Below are 23,477 nucleotides of genomic sequence, written 5' to 3' on the forward strand. Positions count from 1 at the left end.
GGTCAACATTGAACAAAGAAATAAATTAAAACAGATTAAACAGAGTCCAAATATATTCTTTTTCTCTCATTTACTTTGTGATATGATCAGCCAAAATGCATCTTAACTTCAGATGTTTTAACAGGACCTCAGTTACAGATACAAATAGATCAAATGTAATAGAATAAGACTCCACTGTAAATATAGACGATTTCCATATCATGGAGACCATATAGGCTGAAATCTAAAATCTAATCATGCCTAGGGGAAAAAACAGCCTTTTAATATTTATTTTGCCTTAAAATCAAATGCAAATTGCGGTCAAGTGTGTTTATATATACCTGCCTGTGTAAACATCCACACATTCCCACAGTGATGTGTGATATGCAGGGGGAATATGTGTCACTTGTCTCGCTCTGTGATCTGCATCAGTAGTCGTCTACAGGGAACCTGCAGCCCAGGTGCTAATGACCGCCAGTGCACAATGGACCTGAGGCTCTCAATGGGACAGCCAGAGGAAGCTTTAGATTAAGAGGTGTCAAATTGCCTCAAAGAAAAGAAAAAAAAAAGCCCTCCTAGATGTCTTTGTCTTTTTGAATAAAATAACAATGCCGGTTCTACGGACAGTCAGCTTCTCAAGCAAACAATGGCAAGAAGGTGAGAGGCAGAACTGAAGACATAGTGGAGCACATGGGGGGGTCTTGTTTCTCCTAATACGGTAGTGAATTACATTCCCACACTTTGGCCAGGTTTACACCTGGCATTAAGATGCAGTTTACAATGCTAAAAACAGCTTCAAGCTGAGTCTGAAATCTTTTCAGATTGTCCACAAAAACATTCAGAGATAAAATACACGTTTTCCTGGAATCCTTTCATATTGTAAATGCTCATGTGGCCAATTGTGTTGGAAAAAAAGCCACTAAAGATGACCTTCTCTCTGCCTGCTGACTTAATTCCTAAACATTACAGGTGTATACTAGTCAGACAAGTTTTAAACTTTGCTGTCTGAAGTTGCAAGGTGAGTTTAAAGCAGGGGCGCCCATACTTTTTCTTATGAAGGGCTGAACACCAAACTTGATTGAGGGCTGTAGGCCAAAGGTAAATAATGCAAACTGTATTACATTAAAGTTGCCATGATTAATTTTCTAACTTATTTCCTAGTTTATTTGAACTAATGCAGTATAATTCAAAAAATATATATATATATATATATATATATATATATATATATATATATATATATATATATATATATATGGGAAATATTCAAAAAAGAATAAAAAGGGGGGCTAAAAATTCTGACTTCAACTGTGTGTGTGTGTGTGTGTGTATTAATATATACATTATATTAAATATAATTACAGTAAAAACAAAAACAATCCCATGTATTACAAAATGGTGTGCCGTATAGCTACGCAAGTCAAGCTTCTGCATTGATTTGCACACAAGGTTTTGTGCACCGTCCTCTATTCATCAAGAGATGATATTTACATTATTAAAAATCTGATTAATTTACAACATTTAACAGAAATGGTTTATTTCGGTTTGCTTTTTTTGTAGCTCAACTATAAAACATTTATGCCAAATTAAAAATGACTGTCTCTGTTAAAGGGATTCTCCCAAACACTCCCCATCATTCCCACACTCTTCTCAGATGGGCCTGTGGGCCAAATCAAAGCTTACCATTGGACAACTTTGGCCCGCAGGCCTTAGTTTGGACATCTCTGGTTTAAAGGTTAAAAAAATGTAGAAATTGCAATATTCTCTTCCAATATTCATTCCTTTTGATTCTAACACAAAGCCATTGCATTTGTTGTAGTTTAGTAATACTCACAGCAGAAGTGATAGCTGCTTCTCACCATATTGTTTTCTGTTGCATCTCTGCTTGTTTGTATGTAAATTTTGCAAGTTTATTTAATAATATTACATCTGAAGGTCTGTAAAGACATTCTTTTCTTTGTTGAATGACATTGGTCATGCAGCACATGCCATCTAATGAATAGTTAGTTAAAAAAATTAAGATGTTCTTGCCGTTTACATGCCCATGAGTGGATCCAGATCTTTATAATGTTTTATTTTCTCTCTGTTGAAAACAAAAGAAGAAATTTTGAAGAATGCTGGAAATCGGTAATGATCAACATCCGTATTAGGGAGAAAAAATACTAAGAAGCCAGTGGCTACTGGTTTTCACCATTTTTTAAATATGCCTTTTGTTAAAGAGAAAAAAATCTCAAACAGTTTGAGGCAGAATAAATGATGACAGAATCATTTTTTGTGAGGGAGACCAGAGCACCCGGAGGAAACCCACGCTAACATGGGGAGAACATGCAAACTCCAAACAGAAATGTCAACTAACCCAGCCGAGGCTCGAACCAGCGACCTTCTTGCTGTGAGGCGATTGACCTGCCCACTGAGCCATCGTGCTGCCTACACTAGTGCATTTTTGTTTTTAAAAAAACTTATCTCGTCCAGACTTCCGTTTTTATTTTTATCTCCATCTACATGAGATCATTCTCGCACACTGGCCGTGTGCATATTGTGCTGGCATCCAAACTTGTTGTCTACCAGTTGCGTAATGGTCATATGCGAGGGGGCTTACAATCAGGGAAAGTTACACAATAGTCAAGAAGACCAGTCAGATAGTGGCTGTGGATAACCCACCTCGTCATTTTCAAACTAAAACAGGGTCTTCAGTGTTTTTAAAATGCTCCATTGTTTACAGGTTAAAAATGCAGAGTGTAACCATAACAAAATGTTTTTCCTTTTAAAGCTAAAGCACACTAGTGTAAATGATGCCTAAGGCTATGCTGTACTTATCATGGTAGAATTTATAAGAGAAACCCCTCAGCTGAATGATTTGTGTCAATGAAGATTGGGCATTTTGTGAATAAAGCCCTTGTGATAAGGTATTGTATGCAGCTGTTATTGAGGACTGGGGTGCATTAAAATACATTTGTTTCTGCTTCAAAAAGCCATTGATTGATTATCAGCATGTAAGTGCAGGGCAGACAAGTCAGTTAGACTACTGTATTTTCACAATGATTTGTGAAAAGCACTGGGCTTTTTCACTCTGAGTTATTTGAGGTCAGGTAGACATCCCTTTTTACTCTGCGGCATGTCATTTGCACCATAAAATCAAATATGCCATTAAACATGCCATTATCTGCTGTGCACTAAAAGACATTTGTCTGCTTTTCATTTTGCCTGCGGTAAAACATTAGTGTTTTCTTTTCCCTTTCTTTTAAGCTGATGTTTTTGGAGACACATCACAAGCTAATTCAAAATAGCAAATCTGTTGTGTGTGATGATTACTGTGCACAATTTAATTAATTGGGCCTGCAGCGCTCAAAAGCAGAAAACATGGCAAAAGCGATTATTTGCTTCACATGCCAAACCTGTAAAATGCAGCAATATGCACTATATATATATATATATATATATATATATATATATATATATATATGTATATATTATAACTTCAAAGCCATGTGTTTAAAGGTGGAAGTAGCCATCAGAAGATGGGTACACTGTGGTCATAAAGAGATGGACATAATCAGCAACAATACTCAGGTAGGCTGTGGCGTTGACACAATGCTCAATCCCAAGGACAGTAGCTGGCCCCTGGGGCAGCCTACTGGGGTCACAGACCCTTCAGCTGGAGGACAAGGGGCCCTCAAGAGCTAATGGTACTAATGGTCCCAAAGTTTGCCAAGAAAATATCCCCCACACCATTACACCACCAGCAGCAGGAACTGTTGATACAAGGCAGGATGGATTCATGCTTTCATGTTGTTGATGCCAGATTCTGACACTACCATCAGAATGTCACAGCAGAAATCGAGACTCATCAGACCAGGCAATGTTTTCCAATCTTCTATTGTCCAATTTTGGTGAACCTGTGTGAATTCTAGCCTCAGTTTCCTGTCCTTAGCTTACAGGAGTGGCACCCGATGTGGTCTTCTGCTGCTGTAGCCCATCGGCCTCAAGGTTGGAAGTGTTGTGCATTAAGAAATGCTCTTCTGCATACCTCGGTTGTAACGAGTGGCTATTTGAGTTACTGTTGCCTTTCTATCAGCTCGAACCAGTCTGGCCATTCTCCTCTCACCTCTGGCATCAACAAGGCGTTTGCACCCACAAAACTGCTGCTCACTGGATATTTTCTCTTTTTTGGACTATTCCCTGTAAACCCTAGAGACGCCAGTAGATCAGCAGTTTCTGAAATACTCAGACCAGCCCATCTGGCACCAATAACCATGCCACATTCAAAGTCACTTAAATCACCTTTCTTCCCCATTCTGATAATCGTTTTGAACTGCAGCAGATCATCTTGACCATGTCTACATGCCTAAATGCATTGAGTTGCTGCCATGTGATTGGCTGATTAGAAATTTGTGTTAACGAGCAGTTGGACAGGTGTACCTAATAAAGTGGCCATGAGTATAATATAATGTAATAAAATAATAAAAGAATAAGGTATAACACAAACATCAAATTATGGTGAGATGCTACTATTTCAATGAAAAATACACCTATATGCAAAAAATTATCACAATGATCACAAAATAAAATTAAAAACGGGTTCAAGGAAAAAAATGCTTAGCATATTTTAACACCAAACAAGGTTGCTTTAAAGTTGGATATATATGCCATATTATTTTATGCATAAGATATTATTGAAAGAACAAAAACAAGTCTTCTTTCTTGAATTCACCCAGATCAGCTTCCAATCATCTTTCTCTTCCCTGCTTAAATTTGTTGATTAAGATAATAAATGTCATGAGATGAAAGTGTACTGTTACAATAGCTCCTCGGATCACATGACTGACAGAGGAAAAGGCCAAATATGGTCATGACCCGAGTTGCCGTCTGTCTGCTCAGCATGTCCGCATGTGTTTCATAACCAGTAAGAAAGTGTCTAGGTTATGTCTATGTGATTGAGGGTGTGTGTATGTATTTTAGTGCAGATACCGTATGTGTGCGTGGGTGTGAGTGTGCGCAGATCCCTCTGCGTGCACATATGTGTGTGTTTGTGTGGCTCAGCTGAAGCCCAGCGTGCCTCTGTTCTGGAAGCTGAAGGTCCTGCTGTTTCATGGCCACGGTGGAGAGGGATAAATATACGCTTCCCTTCCTCACTGTCTCTGACTGCTGCCAACAGAGCAGCCCGACAGAACGTACCCCCTGCCCTGACCCTCCGTCCCACACACACACGCAACGAGACACACAAACAGACACACTGAGGAGCGTGAGCTACGAGGAATTACACTATAGAGTAATAGAGCGAGCTGAAGACTTGATGAACTGCTGAAGAAAAGTTTCTATTGACTCAACCTATTATAATAAAATAATAACAATAATAATAATGATTATAATAATAAAATTGATAAATAAATTAACAAGATTTTTCTTCTTCTTCTTCCTCTTCTTCTTCTTCTTCTTCTTAATATTATTATTATTATATATCCAGATAGAAATTGACTGCATTTAACAAATATTTTTATTATATTGTTGTTGATTTATATACACACACACCGGCCACTTTATTAGGTACACCTGTCCAACTGCACGTTAACGCAAATTTCTAATCAGCCAATCACATGCAGCAACTCACTCATTTAGACATGTAGACATGGTCAAGATGACCTGCTGCAGTTCAAACCGAGCACCAGAATGGGGAAGAAAGGGGATTTAAGTGACTTTGAACATGGCATGGTTGTTGGTGCCCGACAGGCTGGTCTAAGTGTTTCAGAAACTGCTGATCTACTGGGATTTTCACGCACAACCATATCTAGGGTTTACAGAGAATGGTCTGAAAAAGAGGAAATATCCAGTGAGCGGTAGTTCTGTGAGCACAAATGCCTTGTTGATGCCAGAGGTGAGAGGAGAATGGCCAGACTGGTTCGAGCTGATAGAAAGGCAACAGTAACTCAAATAACCACTCGTTACAACCGAGGTATGCAGAAGAGCATCTCTGAACGCGCAGCACATCCAACCTTGAGGCGGATGCACTACAGCAGCAGAAAACCACACCGGGTGTCACTCCTGTCAGCTAAGAACAGGAAGCTACAATTCACGCAGGCTCAACAAAATTGGACAATAGAAGATTGGAAAAACGTTGCCTGGTCTGATGAGTCTCGATTTCTGCTGCAATATTCAGATAATAGTGTCAGAATTTGGCATCAACAACATGAAACATTGATCCATCCTGCATTGAATCAACGGTTCAGGCTAGTGGTGGTGGTGTAATGGTGTGGGGGATATTTCTTTGCACACTTTGGGACCATTAATACCAATTCAGCATTGTGTCAACACCACAGCTTACCTGAGTATTGTTGCTGACCATGTCCATCCCTTTACCAGAACTCAATCCAATAAAGCACTTTGAGATGTGGTGGAATAGGATATTCACATCATGGATCCGCAGCCGACAAATATGCAGCAACTGCATGATGTTATCATGTCAATATGAACCAAAATCTCTGAGGAATATTTCCAGTAGCTTGTTGAATCTATGCCATGAAGGATTAAAGCAGTTCTGAAGGCAAAAGTGGATCCAACCCGGAACTAGTAAGATGTACCTAATAAAGTGGCCAGTGAAAGTATATCTGTATTGTACATAAAATTGTTATTATCAATTTTATTTTAAAAAATAAATGTATGGTAAAATTACAAATAAAATAATATTTACTTTATGATTTCTTAACATATTATGGTATAAATATTATATTATTGCTTGATTAGTGATTAGTTAGATCAACAAATGAGATAAGAAAAAACAAATTAAAAGTTAATATTTCTAAATTATTATTAGCATTAATTGTAGCACAAATATTATTTAGCATACAGTATATATTTTCAGACAAAGCATCAAAGAAATAATTTTTAAAACTCTCCACAAACCTGTTGACAGTAGAGATCATTCTGACTGAAAGCAATCACATCGACCCCACTGTCCTGATGCTCAGCCATGCCAGGTTAAGGGATATATTCACACTTCAGGCTTTCTTCTCTTGTTCCTATAGCAAAAGATTCTTCACCTCTTATATTTAACCCCCAAATGCCCTCCTACATCTACATCTCCGTCTCTCTTAAAATGGCTCTGATTTGAGCTGTCAGTCAAAGGCAGTATCTGCATCCCCATCAGCAGGAGAAGGCCTGATCTGCGTTGTGACTGATGGCTGTAGTGATACAGAGCCAGATCAGCTCACGGGTCAAAAAGTCATCAGCCTCTGAAGGGATTATGGGAGATGCTTATCTGGATCCGATGAGCAGCAGGGTGTGTGTTTGTGATTGTGTTTGAGGAATGTGTTGGTTCACTGACCCCTAACATCTGCATCTCCGTATACTGTTTTTGAGCTTGTTCACACCAAGAACAATAGTTATAATTGCAGAAACCACACCAATAATGGAGAATAACAACACAGAGGAATAGTACTGTTGGAATCAATTCTTTTTTCCAGCTTGATGAGCAAACTTTTCATCATAGCCTCATTCTGAAAATGTAGCCCTATATACATTTCTGGAGATCACAAATTATGTAGCCAGAGCTACAGATAGGCGCATTTCATCTTTAAAACAAATGCTACAGGGCGGTATGATGCCGTTCTTTTTCTCGCTTACCAGTTGACAGCTTACGTCTGTATAGACAGCTTTTCTGCTGTTACCAGTTTGTCTGGTTGCTCGACATGTATGTTGGTGGACTTGAGACGCATAGAGTAGTTGACCACAACAACAGGGTTTGAGTCTGGTGAAGAACAGCTCCAGAAAGCAGGTAAGACAATAACAAAAGCCAATAAATAAAACAAACGAGTAAATCACAGGCTAAGAATGTGGTAAAATCTGAAAACGTGGTAAAAATCAGGGGACCCAAACTGTGGTTGGGTTTAGAGAAAGGGGTGGGTGGGTCAATCGGTGCTTAAAAACACTATTGGTTGGGTTTAGGCAAGGGGAGGGTAGGTGGGATCGGTCGATTGGTAAGTTAGTATGTCAATCAGTTGACAGCGGCCTCTGGTGGAATAAGGTACAAACATCAGGCACGAATGGCACTTGTAAGAGAAATGTAATGCTTTGTTCACACCAGACGCGGAACGTGCGAATAAATCGTGCTATTCGTGTGAAAATAGACGCGTGAATATTTTGAGTTTACCCGCTTCATTCGTGCGTCAAATTCGCTTCATTCGCGTGTCAAATTTACTTCACAATAGACACGGCTTTACGTCATGGGCAGGGCTTCTGTTTGCCTGTTTGGACTCTAGCTTCGTTGCTTAATGGCTAACATGGATTTATTGAGAGAATAGCTGTGTTTATGTGCTTTAGAAAGGCTGATAAACAGTGTTGATTCGTTTGGAGCCAAGTCCACTAGATCCATTCAGAGGAGGCGAGCCCGGTTTGATGAACTGTTGTCTTGTCGTCAAGAAGATTTCCCCCAGGACACCTACAACAGGCACTCCCCTACAAGAGCAAGCTCCTGATTGGTTAACGTGGCGCGAATGTCTGCTGATGCCGCAAGATGTCTATTCGCGTCTTTGCATTGACTTAACATGTAAATCACTCGCGCTTGATGCTTCATCCGCGTCTGGTGTGTACGCAGCAGAAAAAGATCTGAAAAGCGGCCACAGCGGTGGATTCGCAAAATCAAAAACTGCAAAAAACGTAGCTCCTGGAACGTATTTTGCTCTCTCCAGAAAAATATATAGGGGTACGTATTCAGAATGAGCCTGGGTTGAAAATTTGTAATAAAAGAAAAAAACCTCACTCCCATCTGGGTCACAGCACCAAAGTAACCCCCGCCAGTCCTACACCACTCAACCCACTCCGAGCTGGGATCGAACCGGCGACCTTCAGCATGGGAGTCGGTTGCTTTAACAAGGAGGCTAAAGACAATGGCCTCTAGCGCCAGTCGCTAGAGCACCTTTTAGAGATAGTATAGCTAGAGCCATACTATGGAAGTCAAGGGTTATCGGGTTCCAACATTCTAAAATTCAAAATAACTTAATTTGTGTTCAGTCGAAGAAAATTTAACTCATCATGTCATTCCAAACCCCTGAGACCTTCATTTATCTCCAGAACACAAATGAAGATATAGTGGTCCCTTGCTATAACGTGGTTCACCTTTCGTGATTTTATTTTTATTTTTTTGCAATTTGACATGCTTTTTTAACAGCGCATTGTGTTCTGTGTCCTGATTGGCTGTAGACCATTGTTCAATTCAATTCATGTTTCTTTCAATTGTGCTTTTACAATGTAGATTGTGTCAAAGCAGCTTGACATAGCTGCTTTTAATTTTAGTAAATTAAAACAGTGTCAGTCCAATGCTCAGAGTTGAAATTCAGTTTAGTTCAGTTCAGTGTGGTTTAAATTTCACTACTGAAAGTCCAAACACTGAAGAGCAAATCCATCGATGCGCAGCTCCACAAGTCCCAAACCAAGGAAGCCAGTTGCGATAGTGGCGAGGAACAAAATTCACAATTGACAAAAGTAAAGGGAAAAATTTAATCAATCTCCTCTGTGCCGGAACAGAATGCACACAGCTTGCCAAATTTACATAAATCATAAATCACTAGCAGTGTGACTCTGAAGTGCTGTACTGTATGTTTGCAAGTTTTCTCCCCAGCAAACCCCATATTGTCGACGAAACTTTGCACCCTCACAGGCTCCTGTGGTAGCACATAAAAGGTAGAGTAAGATGCTAACAATCGTACAAAAAGTTGAGCTTCTGGATGTACTAAAGGAAAGTAGAAATTACGCTAGATATATCTAGCTGCAGATCCGCATATGTTTTAGCACGCACATTCCAGGACACACAATCTAAGCATAGGCGAACCATACAGTATAAGGTTAATGACAGATCAGTCTCCTATTTTTTATTGTTGATCGATGTCGTTCATGACCGTGAACAGTTTAGGGTTTAGGGTTTTCATTATTATATGGCAACGATCATTTTAACATACGTGCTATTTTGGTCCTCATATCACGTAAATGAAAATAATTAGTTAAAACACAAATGACTACTATTTAATTAAGCAAATAGATACTATTCAATCGCTGGAGTAAAATATTTATATAGTGTTATTAAATGTAAAAAAATTTTTATTACATATAAAGATGTATTATAGCCTATACATATTAAATTGCTACTATTTCCGGGAGAACATGCAAATTCCACACAGAAATGCCAACTGAACCAGCCAAGGCTCGAACCAGCGACTTTCTTGCTGAGAGGCGTGAGCGCTACTCACTGGGCCACCATGCTGCCCACTATTTATTAACAATATACATAAAAATATATTGATGACGAGGTCCGTAAAGACGTTAATAACATTAACATCTGTCGTAACGATATATGGTTTGCCCCTGCCTAGATCGTGTGTCCTGGATTGTGTGTGCTGAAATGTGTGTGGGTCTTTGGGTCTACAGCTGGATATTACTGATTTACGTGGCTGTATGACGCCATTACGAAATCAATTAATCTTTGGTTTGTTACATTTGGTTTTACAGCCTTAAAACATCTATAACAATTAAAAAAAAATGACACTGACTACTTCGTGGATTTCACCTATTGCTGGTTATTTTTTGAACGTAACTCCCGTGATTATCAAGTGACCACAGTATTTTAAATAAAATCTGAGAGCTCTCTCTTCCCCCAAATACAGCAATGGTCCTGACTTGTTCAAGAACTATTCTCTTTTTTAGTTTTAGTACAGTGTAACTGCTGAAGAGTCAAGCTTTAAATAGGAAAATTATATATATTATTATTCTTTTATTTTTTATTATTATTCTTTTTTATTTTTTTATTTATTTTTTACATTTTTTTGTTAGATGCTAATGGTCTATTCTGATTCAGTGACTGATGCTATAAGCTAAGCTAAAAAACTCTCGCCAGACCTGGAGATCGACTGAAAGGATAAAAAATAGTTTGGAGTTGTGTGGAGTGTTTCATTAAAATGTGGAATGCGACACTTGTGTGTTGTGCTGCTAATTCTAATGTTAATATGATGTACTGTGTGTAGAAAAAGCACACCCTGACGACCTATAATATAATAAACTATAATATGTGGAATACGACACTTGTGTGTTGTGCTGCTGCATCTAATGTCAATATCTTGTACTGCATGTAGTAAAAGCACACCCTGACGACCTGTCGAAGAAGAGTAAACAATAATATGTGGAATGCGACACTTGTGTGTTGTGCTGCTGCATCTAATGTCAATATGTTGTACTGCATGTAGTAAAAGCGAACCGTGACGACCTGTCGAAGAAGAGAAAACAAAGGCAAACAAAATTATTCCGTTTTTCTTTTGGTGCACAAAAGTGTTTTTGGAGCTTCATATGATTACAGTTGAACTACTGAAGTCACATGGAATGTTTTAACAATGTTTTTGGTTCCTATCCTGGACTTTAAATGTCTGTATATATGCAGGATGTATAAGGAGGATTAGAGAGCTCTCTGATTTCATCTAAAATATCTTAATTTGTGTTCCGAAGATGAACAAAGGTTTTAAAGAAGATTCATTTTTGGGTAAACTAACCCTTTAACTCTAGTAAAGATCATTTTAGCATATCTAGCTGGTCTCTTGAATCCTTACTTTTGTCAAGCAGCAATTGATAGCACAGAAAATGCTAAGGTTATAATGCTCCTACCAGGAAAAAGAGTAACCATGGCTAATTGTTTTTTTTTTTTTTCAGAGCTTCTCAGATGGATGGTAGCTAATGAGGTTAGGCAGCTTGACCCTGTTGTGAACGCAGTGCGGGTCTAATTGTGATCTCAAATCTGTTCATAATCCCTTAATTTGACAGAATGAAGGTAGCAAGTTACTGGAGTGTAAACCGAGGAAGAGGTGGGAAGAGGTTTAGAGACATACCTGCATGAGAGTAGTTTTCCCATGTGTATGGGAATGTGCAGTGGTGTTGCAATGTGTAGTGTTATTGTATTGTAGCTTGGCAAACTGAGGTAAAAATCCAAAACACTGTTTATTTTTTCCCCCAATTTCTGTTAAACGGAGAGAAATTTATATAACACATTTCTAAACATAATAGTTTTAATAACTCATTTCTAATAACTGATTTATTTTATCTTTGCCATGATGACAGTAAATAATATTTTACTAGATTTTTTAAGACACTTCTATACAGCTTAAAGTGACAATTAATGGCTTAACTAGGTTAATTAGGTTAACTAGGCAGGTTATTGTGTAGCGATGGTTTGTTCTGTAGACTATCAAAAAAATTAGCTTAAAGGGGCTAATAATTTTGACCTTAACCTCTTGAGTGGTCTTAAGCTCTAGGGCTTGAGTGTTTACATACATGGACAGCACATTTTAGCTCTTAAGTGGCTATTTAAAATACTTTAAATGTTTTATGTTACAGACAAACGGTGTCATCCTGCAACTGTTTTGCAGCATATGAAATGTCCTAAACCCTATTTTAACTGTCCAAAATGGAAAAAAAAATTGTTTTTACTATCTGATAGTCAAAGTAAGTTAAAAAAAATTCAATGTTATATATGGATTCAATAAATTCATGAAAAAGTGTTTTATGTAAATTCAGACCACATATATGGACATCATTTTTCTCTAAAAGTACATCAAATCAAAATGATGAATCTTAGATTTTTTTTTCTAATTAGGTTCCAATAAGCCCAAAGAGAAATAAAAAAAAATGCATGTATAAATCACCTTGGGCATTTCGAGGTTAAAAGGGTTTTTAAAAAAAAATTTGTTCTAGCCGAAATAAGACTTTCTCCAGAAGAAAAATATTATCAGACATACTGTGAAAATTCCCTCGCTCTGTTAAACATAATTTGGGAATTATTCAAAAATACAAAAAAATCAAAGGGGGGCTAATAATTCTGACTGCAACTGTACATTCACATTACAGATGATTTCTGAACAATTTTATATTACTATTTGAGTGAAAATAGAGGCGAAATATATTTACAGTTGTCATTGAACTTAATAGAATGTGATGTGATATGATATGATATGATATGATATGATATGATATGAAATAATATAATATAATATAATATAATATAATATAATATAATATAATATAATATAATATAATATAATATAATATAATATAATATAATATAATATAATATAATATAAGGGACAATACAAAACTGTATAATATTTTTAATTGTTAAACACTTCTTGCTGACAAATGTGTAAAACCTAATGGGTTGAATGACAGATTATGGAGTATTTTGGGGCTGCATTCTGAGTTTTTTTATATGTTATCAAACAATTCTTGTTTTAAATATGATTGCTACAATGTTTCAGAATTTAAATTATTCACCAAATGATATTCTACTGGTTGTTTTGCATAAATCATTAGAAAAAATGCAGATTTAAACTAGACACATTCTAAGGGGGAAAGCTAAATTTATATCCCTATAAAATGTACTTATTTTATCAAGCATATCAATTTTTAAAAAAACTTTTACTCTACAATATGCCATTATTGGCTTACAGTATGTCAGCTATCTCTTGTGACTCTTGAACCTGAGCAGATTAAGTGCCTTACATAGTCGATAGTAATATTTGCTCGCTCTGTGTCCATCCCTTGTGGACGCTGCATAGACCCAATTGCACATTGTCTGTTATGCAAACAGTGGTGTTGTCATTATCAGCAGAACAACCCTTTGATGGGCCTTGTCACTGGTTGACACCATCTGATGAGTGTAAATTGCCCTGTTTCAAAACCAATGTGAAAATGCAACACATTTACAGTACAGAGAGAATTGATAGAGTCCAGGTTTTGTTAGGTTGTTTTTCTTCTTCTTTTAAGATCATAGAGTGCACTCAACTATTATTGGAAGCCCTAGTAAATATGAAGAAAGAAGTAAGTTTAGATGTCTTTTCTTTAATCTTTCAACATTTTGAAAATAAATATAAAATATTAACAAAAAACTGCTCTTATTGAGAACAAAAGTTGCACACAACGACATACAGTAGAATGAAATGTGTCTCACAGGACAATGGTGCTACATAAATTAATTATAAATACAAACACCACAGTGGACTTAAGAGTTATTTTAAAAAACCTATGCATAACTAAAATACACTATAAGATACTTACTATACACATAAGACAAGCTATACAAGTACTTTTAGATGAGACTGAACAATGCTGTTCAGAATATTGTGCAAGAGAGGTATTAACGGTGAATGTTGTGCAAAAGAGGTATGTAAGGTTGAAGCAATCGGTGCAACATATCGTTTTCCTTATTGAGTTCTTGTATGATAGAGTTTACATAAAGTGTGAGGTGCATTAGAGAGAAGAGTGTTTCTACAGGTGGTTTGTCAAGCCTGCTCACCTGAATGAAGCACAATTTAAAATGCACATTGTTTCTAATAGACATGGAGTGATTAAGAAAGGCCCTGTTTACACTGCCAGTTAAATGTAACCCAATTTTGCTCATATGTGACACCGATCAGATCTGATCTATGACCGTGTAAACACGAAAAAACGCATGCTTTCGGATATTCAGAGATTTCATGCCTCCTTCATATGTGGAAATAAATCAGATAAAAATTGTATGCAATCATGCAAACAGGAAGATTGGATTTATTGAGGCATTCTGTTTTGTACATCTTTAAACTTGCGACAATGTGGTACTTCTCCGCGGTTTAATGGCGTAGAAGGAAAAGCGTGTGTGGAGACGCTGACGTGGTAAACAACAACAACAGAGGAAACATGGAGGAGGAAATTAGTCACAATTTGCTCCAGCCAGACCTGAGATCTCTCTCGCACCCACAAATTACTATGAATGGTGGAGGACACCATATATAAACCATAGGCGCAAGCTGCAATGATGGACCTTTACCTCTTCCTTCTCCACCACCTCAAGATCATTTTAAAGTTGGGCGATCTTCACATATTTTGCAGAGCTAAAAGCAAGACAGTTTCTTCCATTGTGGCTAGTGTGACGCAGATTCTAGAACCCGCCTTTACGCATGTGCAACGTCATAAATTGTATGGCAAGTGGAAACACATGAATCGGATATGGGTCACAATTAAAAGAACGTGTAAACAGACAGACAAAAAAGTCAGATATAGGCAACAAATCGGAATTGGGCATCAAAACCTGACAGTGTAAACGTGACCAGTGTCTATAGTGCAAACGTGCAACTATATCCATTGAGCACCATAGCCGTATATCCATATCCTATATCTATATGCATTGAGCAGTGTGGTCCTGATACATTACAGTAAACAAGTATTTCTGTTTCCACTGTCAAAAGTTGTGAATGATACCAAAATAGTGCATAGTGCATAGTGTGCCATTTGGGACTCCATGAATGATTAGTAGTACAAGCTATTGGAAATATGTGAGGCAACCTAAATAATTCAAATTATTTTAGTACACCTTGCTCACTAGGAACAGGAAATTGGTCAACCATGATTTTCTGTTTCACAGTGCTATAATAGTGAGGGAACTGCATGGTCCAAATTCAGTTTGCATTTATTTTAATTCATTTTTTTTTACCATACTTGGAACTACTAATCATTCACTGTGTTCCTAAATGGCACACTATACACTATTTTGGTATCATTCACAACTTTTGACAGTGGAAACAGAAATACTTGTTTACTGTAATGTTCTGTATCATACCATACTGCTCATTGGAAATGAACCATAATAGAGTTTATATATAATTGTGTTGCTGCAAATTTTGTTCTCAATAAGGGCAGATTTTTGTTAATATTGTATCAATTTAATTTACAGTTATTGTAAAAGGATATCGAGCTTCTCAAAATTGGAAGTGACTTTAGGAAAACGTTGAAAATACTGAATATGCCCATTTCCACCATCAGGCCAATAATTAAGAATTTCCAGTCAGCTCTATGTGTTATGAATGAGCTTTGAAGAGGGCACGTGTTGGTCTTGTCCAGACACAGTTGAGAGGATAGTTCGAGTGGACAAAAAACTCATCTGGAATCACAGCTGGAGAATTGAAGAATTTAGTTGAGTCAGAAAGCCTTTGAAACTACAATCAGACATTACCAACAGTACATCACCACTGGAAGTTTAAAAGGTTTTCAGAATAGAAAAACTCTATTCTCATCCAAAAACAAACTCAAGCAACTTCAGTTTTTTTTTTTTAATTAATGTTGAGCAAATCATTACGGTAAAACACAGCCTTTTCACAGCCTTCTTTGCATATATATTCTAAGGGTGTTAGTGGAGGGTGTGTGGTATATGTGCTCAGTGTGCTGTCCTCGTCTGGCTCCTCTCGATGTCTCAGGCTGTGTTAATGTCAGAATGTGCTCAGGTTGCCGATGGAGACTCTGGTTTCTCTATGGAAGCTGAGGCCAAGTTCACTGTCACTCATGTCCACTCACACCTGTCTGCCTCGGCTTTGCTTGTAGAGTTTCAATATTTCAGAAGGCCAAGGGGTCTGGCCTTCCGCCTCCCTGACCCTAACCAAACCCTCAGACCAAATGATTAAGCACTCTTTGTACCATTTTGTGCAGTTTAATTGAATTAATAGAAGCAGCAATAGTTAACGTAACAAAAACACATCTGCTCGAAGTAGAATTCTGTTGTTTTTTAACACCTATGCTCACCAATGCTGCATTTAATCCAAAATGTGTAGATTTTTAAATTTCACTTTTTTTTTTTATTCCTATGTTATAGCCGATTTTAGCATTATTACTCAAAGGCCCAATCCCAAATCTCTTTTTTACTCCTACCCCTTCCCCTTGGCCCTTGAAACAGAGTGTGAAGGGGAAGGGCTTCAAAATTTACCCCTAAGAAATGGGACACCACTATAACACCTGCACACATCATCGTGATCTCTTACTTCATATGAAATTGACAATGGCGACTGCTGTAGTTATTCCAGATGCATTTTTTTTTGTGGTATTTATCTTCAGGAAATCACCAAATACAATGATGTCATGTTGTTATAACGATATAATGTGGCAAAAAGCTCGCAACTGTGGCTATATTCATCTATGTAAACAACCAGACACTGTAAAAAGCTCATTCCCATCCACTAGACTTTTCTGACAGGGTATTCGAGTGTCATTGAGTGTCAGATGTGAAAGTATGTTGTGGGACTACTATACAGGAGTTATTATTATCATGAATTTTATAGATAGTGAAATTTTGTGGTTTTTATTTTAGCTTTTTTTTAAAGCATGACAGTAAAACACATATGCGGTTATGAATGTATTAAAACATATGCTTGTTTGTTGTAAAAACATTGTAATAATAACAAAAAATACTAATTTGTGACTTACATGTGCAGCCATGCTGCTGTTGTAGCTGGTGTATTCTGAGAAATTTCATACCCCCTGGTTACGAGTGTGGTCCTGAAAAATCTCTATTTCAAGGGCTATCTAGCCCTTCTCCTTAGCCCTACGCCTTCAAGCTAAAGAGAATTGCGAGAATCTTTACCCTTTACGTAAACATGCAAAACGAGGGGTAATGGGAAGGGTTAAGGAGTAGAATTGGGATTGGGCCTTAAGTATCACATGATCCTTCAGAAATCACTATAATGTGATGAATTGCTGTTCAAGATACCTTTCGTATTATAATTAGCAAGTTTGAAAGCAGTTTTTACATTTCCAAATATTACAAAATCATTGTGCATGTATAATTTATGTGCATTATGAGTGTCTCTGGCACCAATCTATAATAAAACCTTGTATGTTAACATTGGTTAATGCAGTAGTTAACAAGAACTAAATACACCCAATATACAGGATGATTCAAAAAAGAATACCACAACTTTTAGGTTGATGCCACTCGGGTGTCTGGCGGATTCATTCATTTTCTTTTCGGCTTAGTCCCTTTATTAATCTGGGGTTGCCACAGCGAAATGAACCCCCAACTTATCCAGCATAGGTTTTATGCAGCCCTTTCAGCTGCAACCCATCACTGGGAAACATCCATACACACTCATTCACACACATACTCTACGGACAATTTAGCCTACCTAATTCACCTATACCACATGTCTTTTGACTTGTGGGGGAAACCAGATCACCCGAAGGAAACCCATGCAAACACAGGGAGAACATGCAAACTCCACACAGAAACGCCAACTGACCAAGCCGAGGCTCGAACCAGCGACCTTCTTGCTGTGAGGCGAAAGTGCTACCCACTGCACCACCGTGCAGCCCCTCTAAGTTTATCATTAAGTTGAAATATTTGAACTTCTATTGTCATTATTAACTTTCTAAATAATATCAATTGAGTATATCAGCCTATTTACTGTATGTATTTTTGTAAATACATTTTAAAAGTAGTATTAGGCTGAGTGACATCAGTTAATTGTTAAAATGCAGAGCTCTAGATATAGAATGTAGATTTGAGGTTTGTATTCATTCCACTTGTAAAGGATGAGTGGAATCTGATACTTCTAAACTGAACAAAAACACAATTTGTGTAAATCTATGTTATGTGTTGTTGCAAATGATGAACATTTAGGTGTTTTTTATTCAAATATTTTAGTTAGATCAGCTAGTGGATGTCTGTTTTGTTCGTTGACAGCCCAAGGCTCTGTTCATCCCATAATATTTATTTTCACGCCTGCATTAGCATCAGGGTGTGTAAACGCAATCTTGTTTGTTGTTCCAGTGATAGAGCAGCTGCACACTGAGTCATCGTTTTTTTTTCTTCACCAGTTCAGTATACGTGTCATTAATATGAAGAGATCATCACCACTTTTTTTTTTCAGTTTTGTCTTCAAATGAGCCCATTCAGTACTTATGATCTCCAGGTTAATGCATGACATCGATAATTTATTCATGAAAATCGTAAAACATGTTTACTTATTTATACGCAGAGTATGAATATTCATGAGTGTGAATTATTAATCAGATTCATTCCACACACCATTTGCTGATATTCATGTTCATGTCACTAAATAGATTTCATCGGCTGAGTGTAAAACGTGTTTAAGTCCTTTGTTTAACGTTGAACTATTTTTGTTCTCTCTCCTCAGGATGAAAAACAAGTTGTGGTACTTTGAGTTCGGCACCACAGAGACCATTTCAGCCACTTGTAAAAAGCTGAACGAAACCATTGAGGTGGAGGTGAGTTCGGGACATTCAGCCTATCAATAGTGGCCTGTTTTAGCTTACAGCGAATGTTGTAATTATATACAGCCACATTCACAGACTTTTAACTGTGCGCCGGGTCAGTGTGTCCAACGAGCACTTCCTTCAACAAACTGTGATTGGTGAATGCAGCTGGTGACAGTATCTACAGTAAACCTCAGGCTGCTCTTGCACCGTCAGTGTTGAGGGAAAACCTCAGGACGTCTATCTGAACACAAACAGCAGCAGACGAGCTCTGTTGACAGCATTCCCAGCATGTGATCGTTTCACACTGACCAGTTTGTGCCTGTGGTTGCATGTTCATAATGAATAATGGCGCTTCACAGGCAGTGAGGATTATTTCTGGTTTTAAAATGAAATTATGCCTTTTTAAAATATAATTATTGGGTTTTGTTTGAACTGCAGAGCAAAATAATTTAAAAAGAATTTAAATAAAATTTAAATTAAATAAAAAAATATATAAAATATATAAGTAAAATTAAAAACCTATTATGAAATATTGAGACATCAGCAATCCAACAAATGGTTAAAAAGGTGAAAATGATTATATAAATAAGTAACATAAATTCAAATAATAACAATGCATAATTAAAAAATAAATAAATAATAACAATGTTTAATACATATTTTTGTACCTTGCATTTCACAGCTTTCCAGTGTGTGCTGGTTAAACATATTTGTTAATTGTTGCTGAAATGTAAAATATCTAAACAATACACCAACAAGGGTTTGCACGGTTGCATGTTGCATGGTCCACCTGGTTAAAAAGGTGTTGAATTGAGGGTCCATATTTTATAAAAATCTTGCAATTTTCTTCTAACAGTGTATGTCAGCTTCTCCAGAGCAAGATTGGTAGTCATTTCTTTATTCCGAAACAATGTCTTTTATTAGTTTTTTAAATGCTTTGGTACTATTTTCATAAGTAACGTGTACATTTTCAAATCTTAGTACAACATTTTAAACTGATCACAGTTGAAATAGCACTAGTGACTCTTTCAAAACCTGAAGATTATACAGTTTTTTATTCCATAATATAATATAATATAATATAATATAATATAATATAATATAATATAATATAATATAATATAATATAATATAAGGGACAATACAAAACTGTATAATATTTTTAATTGTTAAACACTTCTTGCTGACAAATGTGTAAAATGTGTGAGTTTTTTTATATGTTATCAAATAATTCTTGTTTTAAATATGATTGCTACAATGTTTCAGAATTACAATTTTTCACCAAATGATATTTTAGTGGTCTTGCATAAATAATTAGAAAAAATGCTGATTTAAATTAGACACATTCTAGGGGGCAAAGCAAAATTTATATCCCTATAATAATGTACCTATTTTATCAAGCATATCAAAAAATCTTGAAATGTTAGTACAACATTTTAAACTGATCACAGTTGAAATAGCACTAGTGACTCTTTCAAAACCTGAAGATTATACATATTTTTATTCAATATAATATAATATAATATAATATAATATAATATAATATAATATAATATAATATAATATAATATAATATAATATAATATAATATAATACAGTATATTGTTTATCATTGTGATATCATGTATTGAGGACGTTTTGTTTAATCACCAAAACACAACACTTAAGTTCTTTTTTCAAACAGATGTTTTTTAACAGGCAGTTCATTCAGTGGCAAACAATGCATAGTGCAGTTTCACTGAATAAATTTTACTGTAATCTAAAACTGTATACACAGCCATCACAGCAAATGTCAACGAATGAACTAACTTAGAAAAAAATTTTATACAACGTGAAAATGTGTTCAAAGAACACTTTAGGGCTCTATTTTAACGATCTAGGTGCAAAGTCTAAAGTGCATGGTGCAAAAGCATTAAGGGCGTGTCCGAATCCACTTTTGCAATTTTAAGGATGGAAAATACGCTTTGTGCCTTGGCGTATGGTCTAACAGGGTTATGGGTGTGTTTTGAGCATAATGTCAGGGAATCTCCTATTCCCTTTAAGAGTCAGTTGCATCGCACGATTGCACATTTGCTATTTACATGGTGGACTTTGTAAGAGGAAAAACTGAACGCTTCACTAGCGAAAAAACTGTTAAACAGACCATCTGCGTAAGGATAAAGAACGAGCCTCCTCCATTCATCCTCTTTACTTTCTCTTTAGTTTACTTTTAATCTTTACTTTACTCCTTTACTTTCGTGGAGTAAGGGAACAGTGTTGTACACACTCCACTGTTTGTTAAGCGCAAAGATTTGTTTCAAAACTATTTCTAAATTCAGTTCTAATTTCCAGCAAACGAATAAATGAAAAATAATAATGAAGTGTGGTCAAAAGTTATATCCAAACACACGTCCTATTCTTATAGCCCATATGGTGATGCACACATATCCAAAACCTGACAGGTGGACAAATCTAAACTTGTTTTTATTAAAGCAAATATATATATATATATATATATAGTGGCATAAATGGATTAACTATTTAACAATGTAGCACAAAATGTGAAAATTAGGGTTGCGCTGGTCTGAAAATAGCAACAAATCGCGCCAAACATGTCTTACGCCTTTTTGCACCGGGTTTATGATAGGGCCCTAAAACTGTATTCACAGCCATCACAGCAAATGATAAAAATTATGTTCAGACAAACTAACAAACAAATCAATGTTTATATAACATGAAAATATGTCCAAAGTACACATCAATGCATATGCAAACAATAGATAAATAGCCCACTCCTACCCCGGACACTTAGCTTCATTATAAAAGTCACGTTTTCATTTAATTGAGAAATAATGTAATACAAAATACCAGCAGACCTAAGTAAAACAAAACATTTCTAAACATCATGAACATGTATTTTAATTCCCCTCGCTCCACAGCAAATCCTTCCAGTTTAACAGTATTCAGGACAGAAAAAGGAATGAAAAGTATAAAACACGATAGAACATTCTCAATTAAAGATCTTGTATTAAAAACATCATCTAAAATATATCTTTAGTGCGCTTTACAAATACTCACAAACCTAAATGCATGTATACATTATGTTTTGCTCACTTGACAGTAATTGCATTACTTTATTAAAATAAAAATAATAATAATAAAAGCATGACTAATACACAGTAAATATTAAATAGTTGCTTGAACACGTTACCAACATGCTTGCTGAGTGAACTGATTTGCCCTAAAGGGACTTTGGCTCAGAGGGTCTGTTCTGAAATTAGAAGAGAAATGAAAACATTAGGAGTTGTGGAATTCGCATTAGGGAAAGAAAGTGGTTTCCTTCTCCCACTCTTGTGTGGGATCTCACACAGTTTGAGGCATCTGATTATGTCGTAAACATGTCAGCGTTCGTCTTTTGAAGTTTGTGTACTTTTCCACTGTACTAACGCCCACCGTTTGATTCGGGGTGGTCTCTGACATCACACAATACTGTACAGCACTTCTATTTTTGGATCGCCTGGAGGCATTTTTAGTCCAGTTTCGCATCTCTCATGTCTGGAATGTGATTGTTATTGATGCAGCACTCCCATTAGTTAAATACATGTAACAGTTCAACATGTCTTTTTGGGTGGACGATTTGAACAATTATTTTCTCATGCAGTATTCATTAGTCCTCCACAGTTTGCAGGTTTGTTGTTGTTGGTGTTGTTGTTTTTGGGGCTGGAACCACAAGAATTCTATAATTACTAGAATGTGGCCATTGACTCTTCCTATAAAACTGTACAAAATAGAATTTGTGTCCCGTCATATTTATATCAGCTTCTTGTCACAATGCTTCTACTCAGATTTTAGCATTAAGCTTTGAATGTTTTTCATCATATTTAATGAAATCATTACCCTAAACCATAGGTCTCAAACTCAATTCCTGGAGGGCCGCAGCTCTCAGAGGAGTCTTGAACACCTTGATTAGTTGGATCAGGTGTGTCTGATTAGGGTTGGAGCAAAACTGTGCAGAGCTGTGGCCCTCCACGAATTGAGTTTGAGACCCATGCCCTAAACTAATAATACATTTTTATTGTAATATAACCATTATGGACATTCGGGGTAGAACTATTTAAAGTTTTTTTTTTTATTTTAATAAAATAACAATGTTATAATTAAATATAAACACATATAGGAAAAATTAGGGTACTGCTGTTATATGGGTTTTATTTGAACATTTATAAAAAACTATCATAAACTTTTTTTGTTTTATTATTAAATAAAAAATATATATACAGTTAAAGTCAGAATTATTAGCCCCCCCTTAATTTTTTTTTTTCTTTTTTTAAATATTTCCCAAATTATGTTAAACAGAGCAAGGAAATTTTCACAGTATGTCTGATAATATTTTTTCTTCTGTAGAAAGTCTTGTTTGTTTTATTTGGGCTAGAATAAAAGCAGTTTTTAATATTTTTAAAACCATTTCAAGGTCAAAA

General features: G+C 36.3%; 1 protein-coding gene across 1 annotated transcript in view; it reads left to right on the plus strand.

Moving 5' to 3' along the window:
• The window catches only part of LOC130234898 (diacylglycerol kinase beta), a 174,646-nt gene that overhangs the window by 111,968 nt on the left and 39,201 nt on the right, over positions 1–23,477 (plus strand). Inside the window, exon 22 of the mRNA XM_056465230.1 lies at positions 18,939–19,029. Within this exon, the coding sequence (XP_056321205.1) occupies positions 18,939–19,029 (91 nt within the window). The remainder of the gene's footprint in view (positions 1–18,938; positions 19,030–23,477) is intronic.

The sequence above is a fragment of the Danio aesculapii genome, chromosome 9, assembly GCF_903798145.1.
Source record: "Danio aesculapii chromosome 9, fDanAes4.1, whole genome shotgun sequence".
Lineage (NCBI taxonomy): Eukaryota > Metazoa > Chordata > Actinopteri > Cypriniformes > Danionidae > Danio > Danio aesculapii.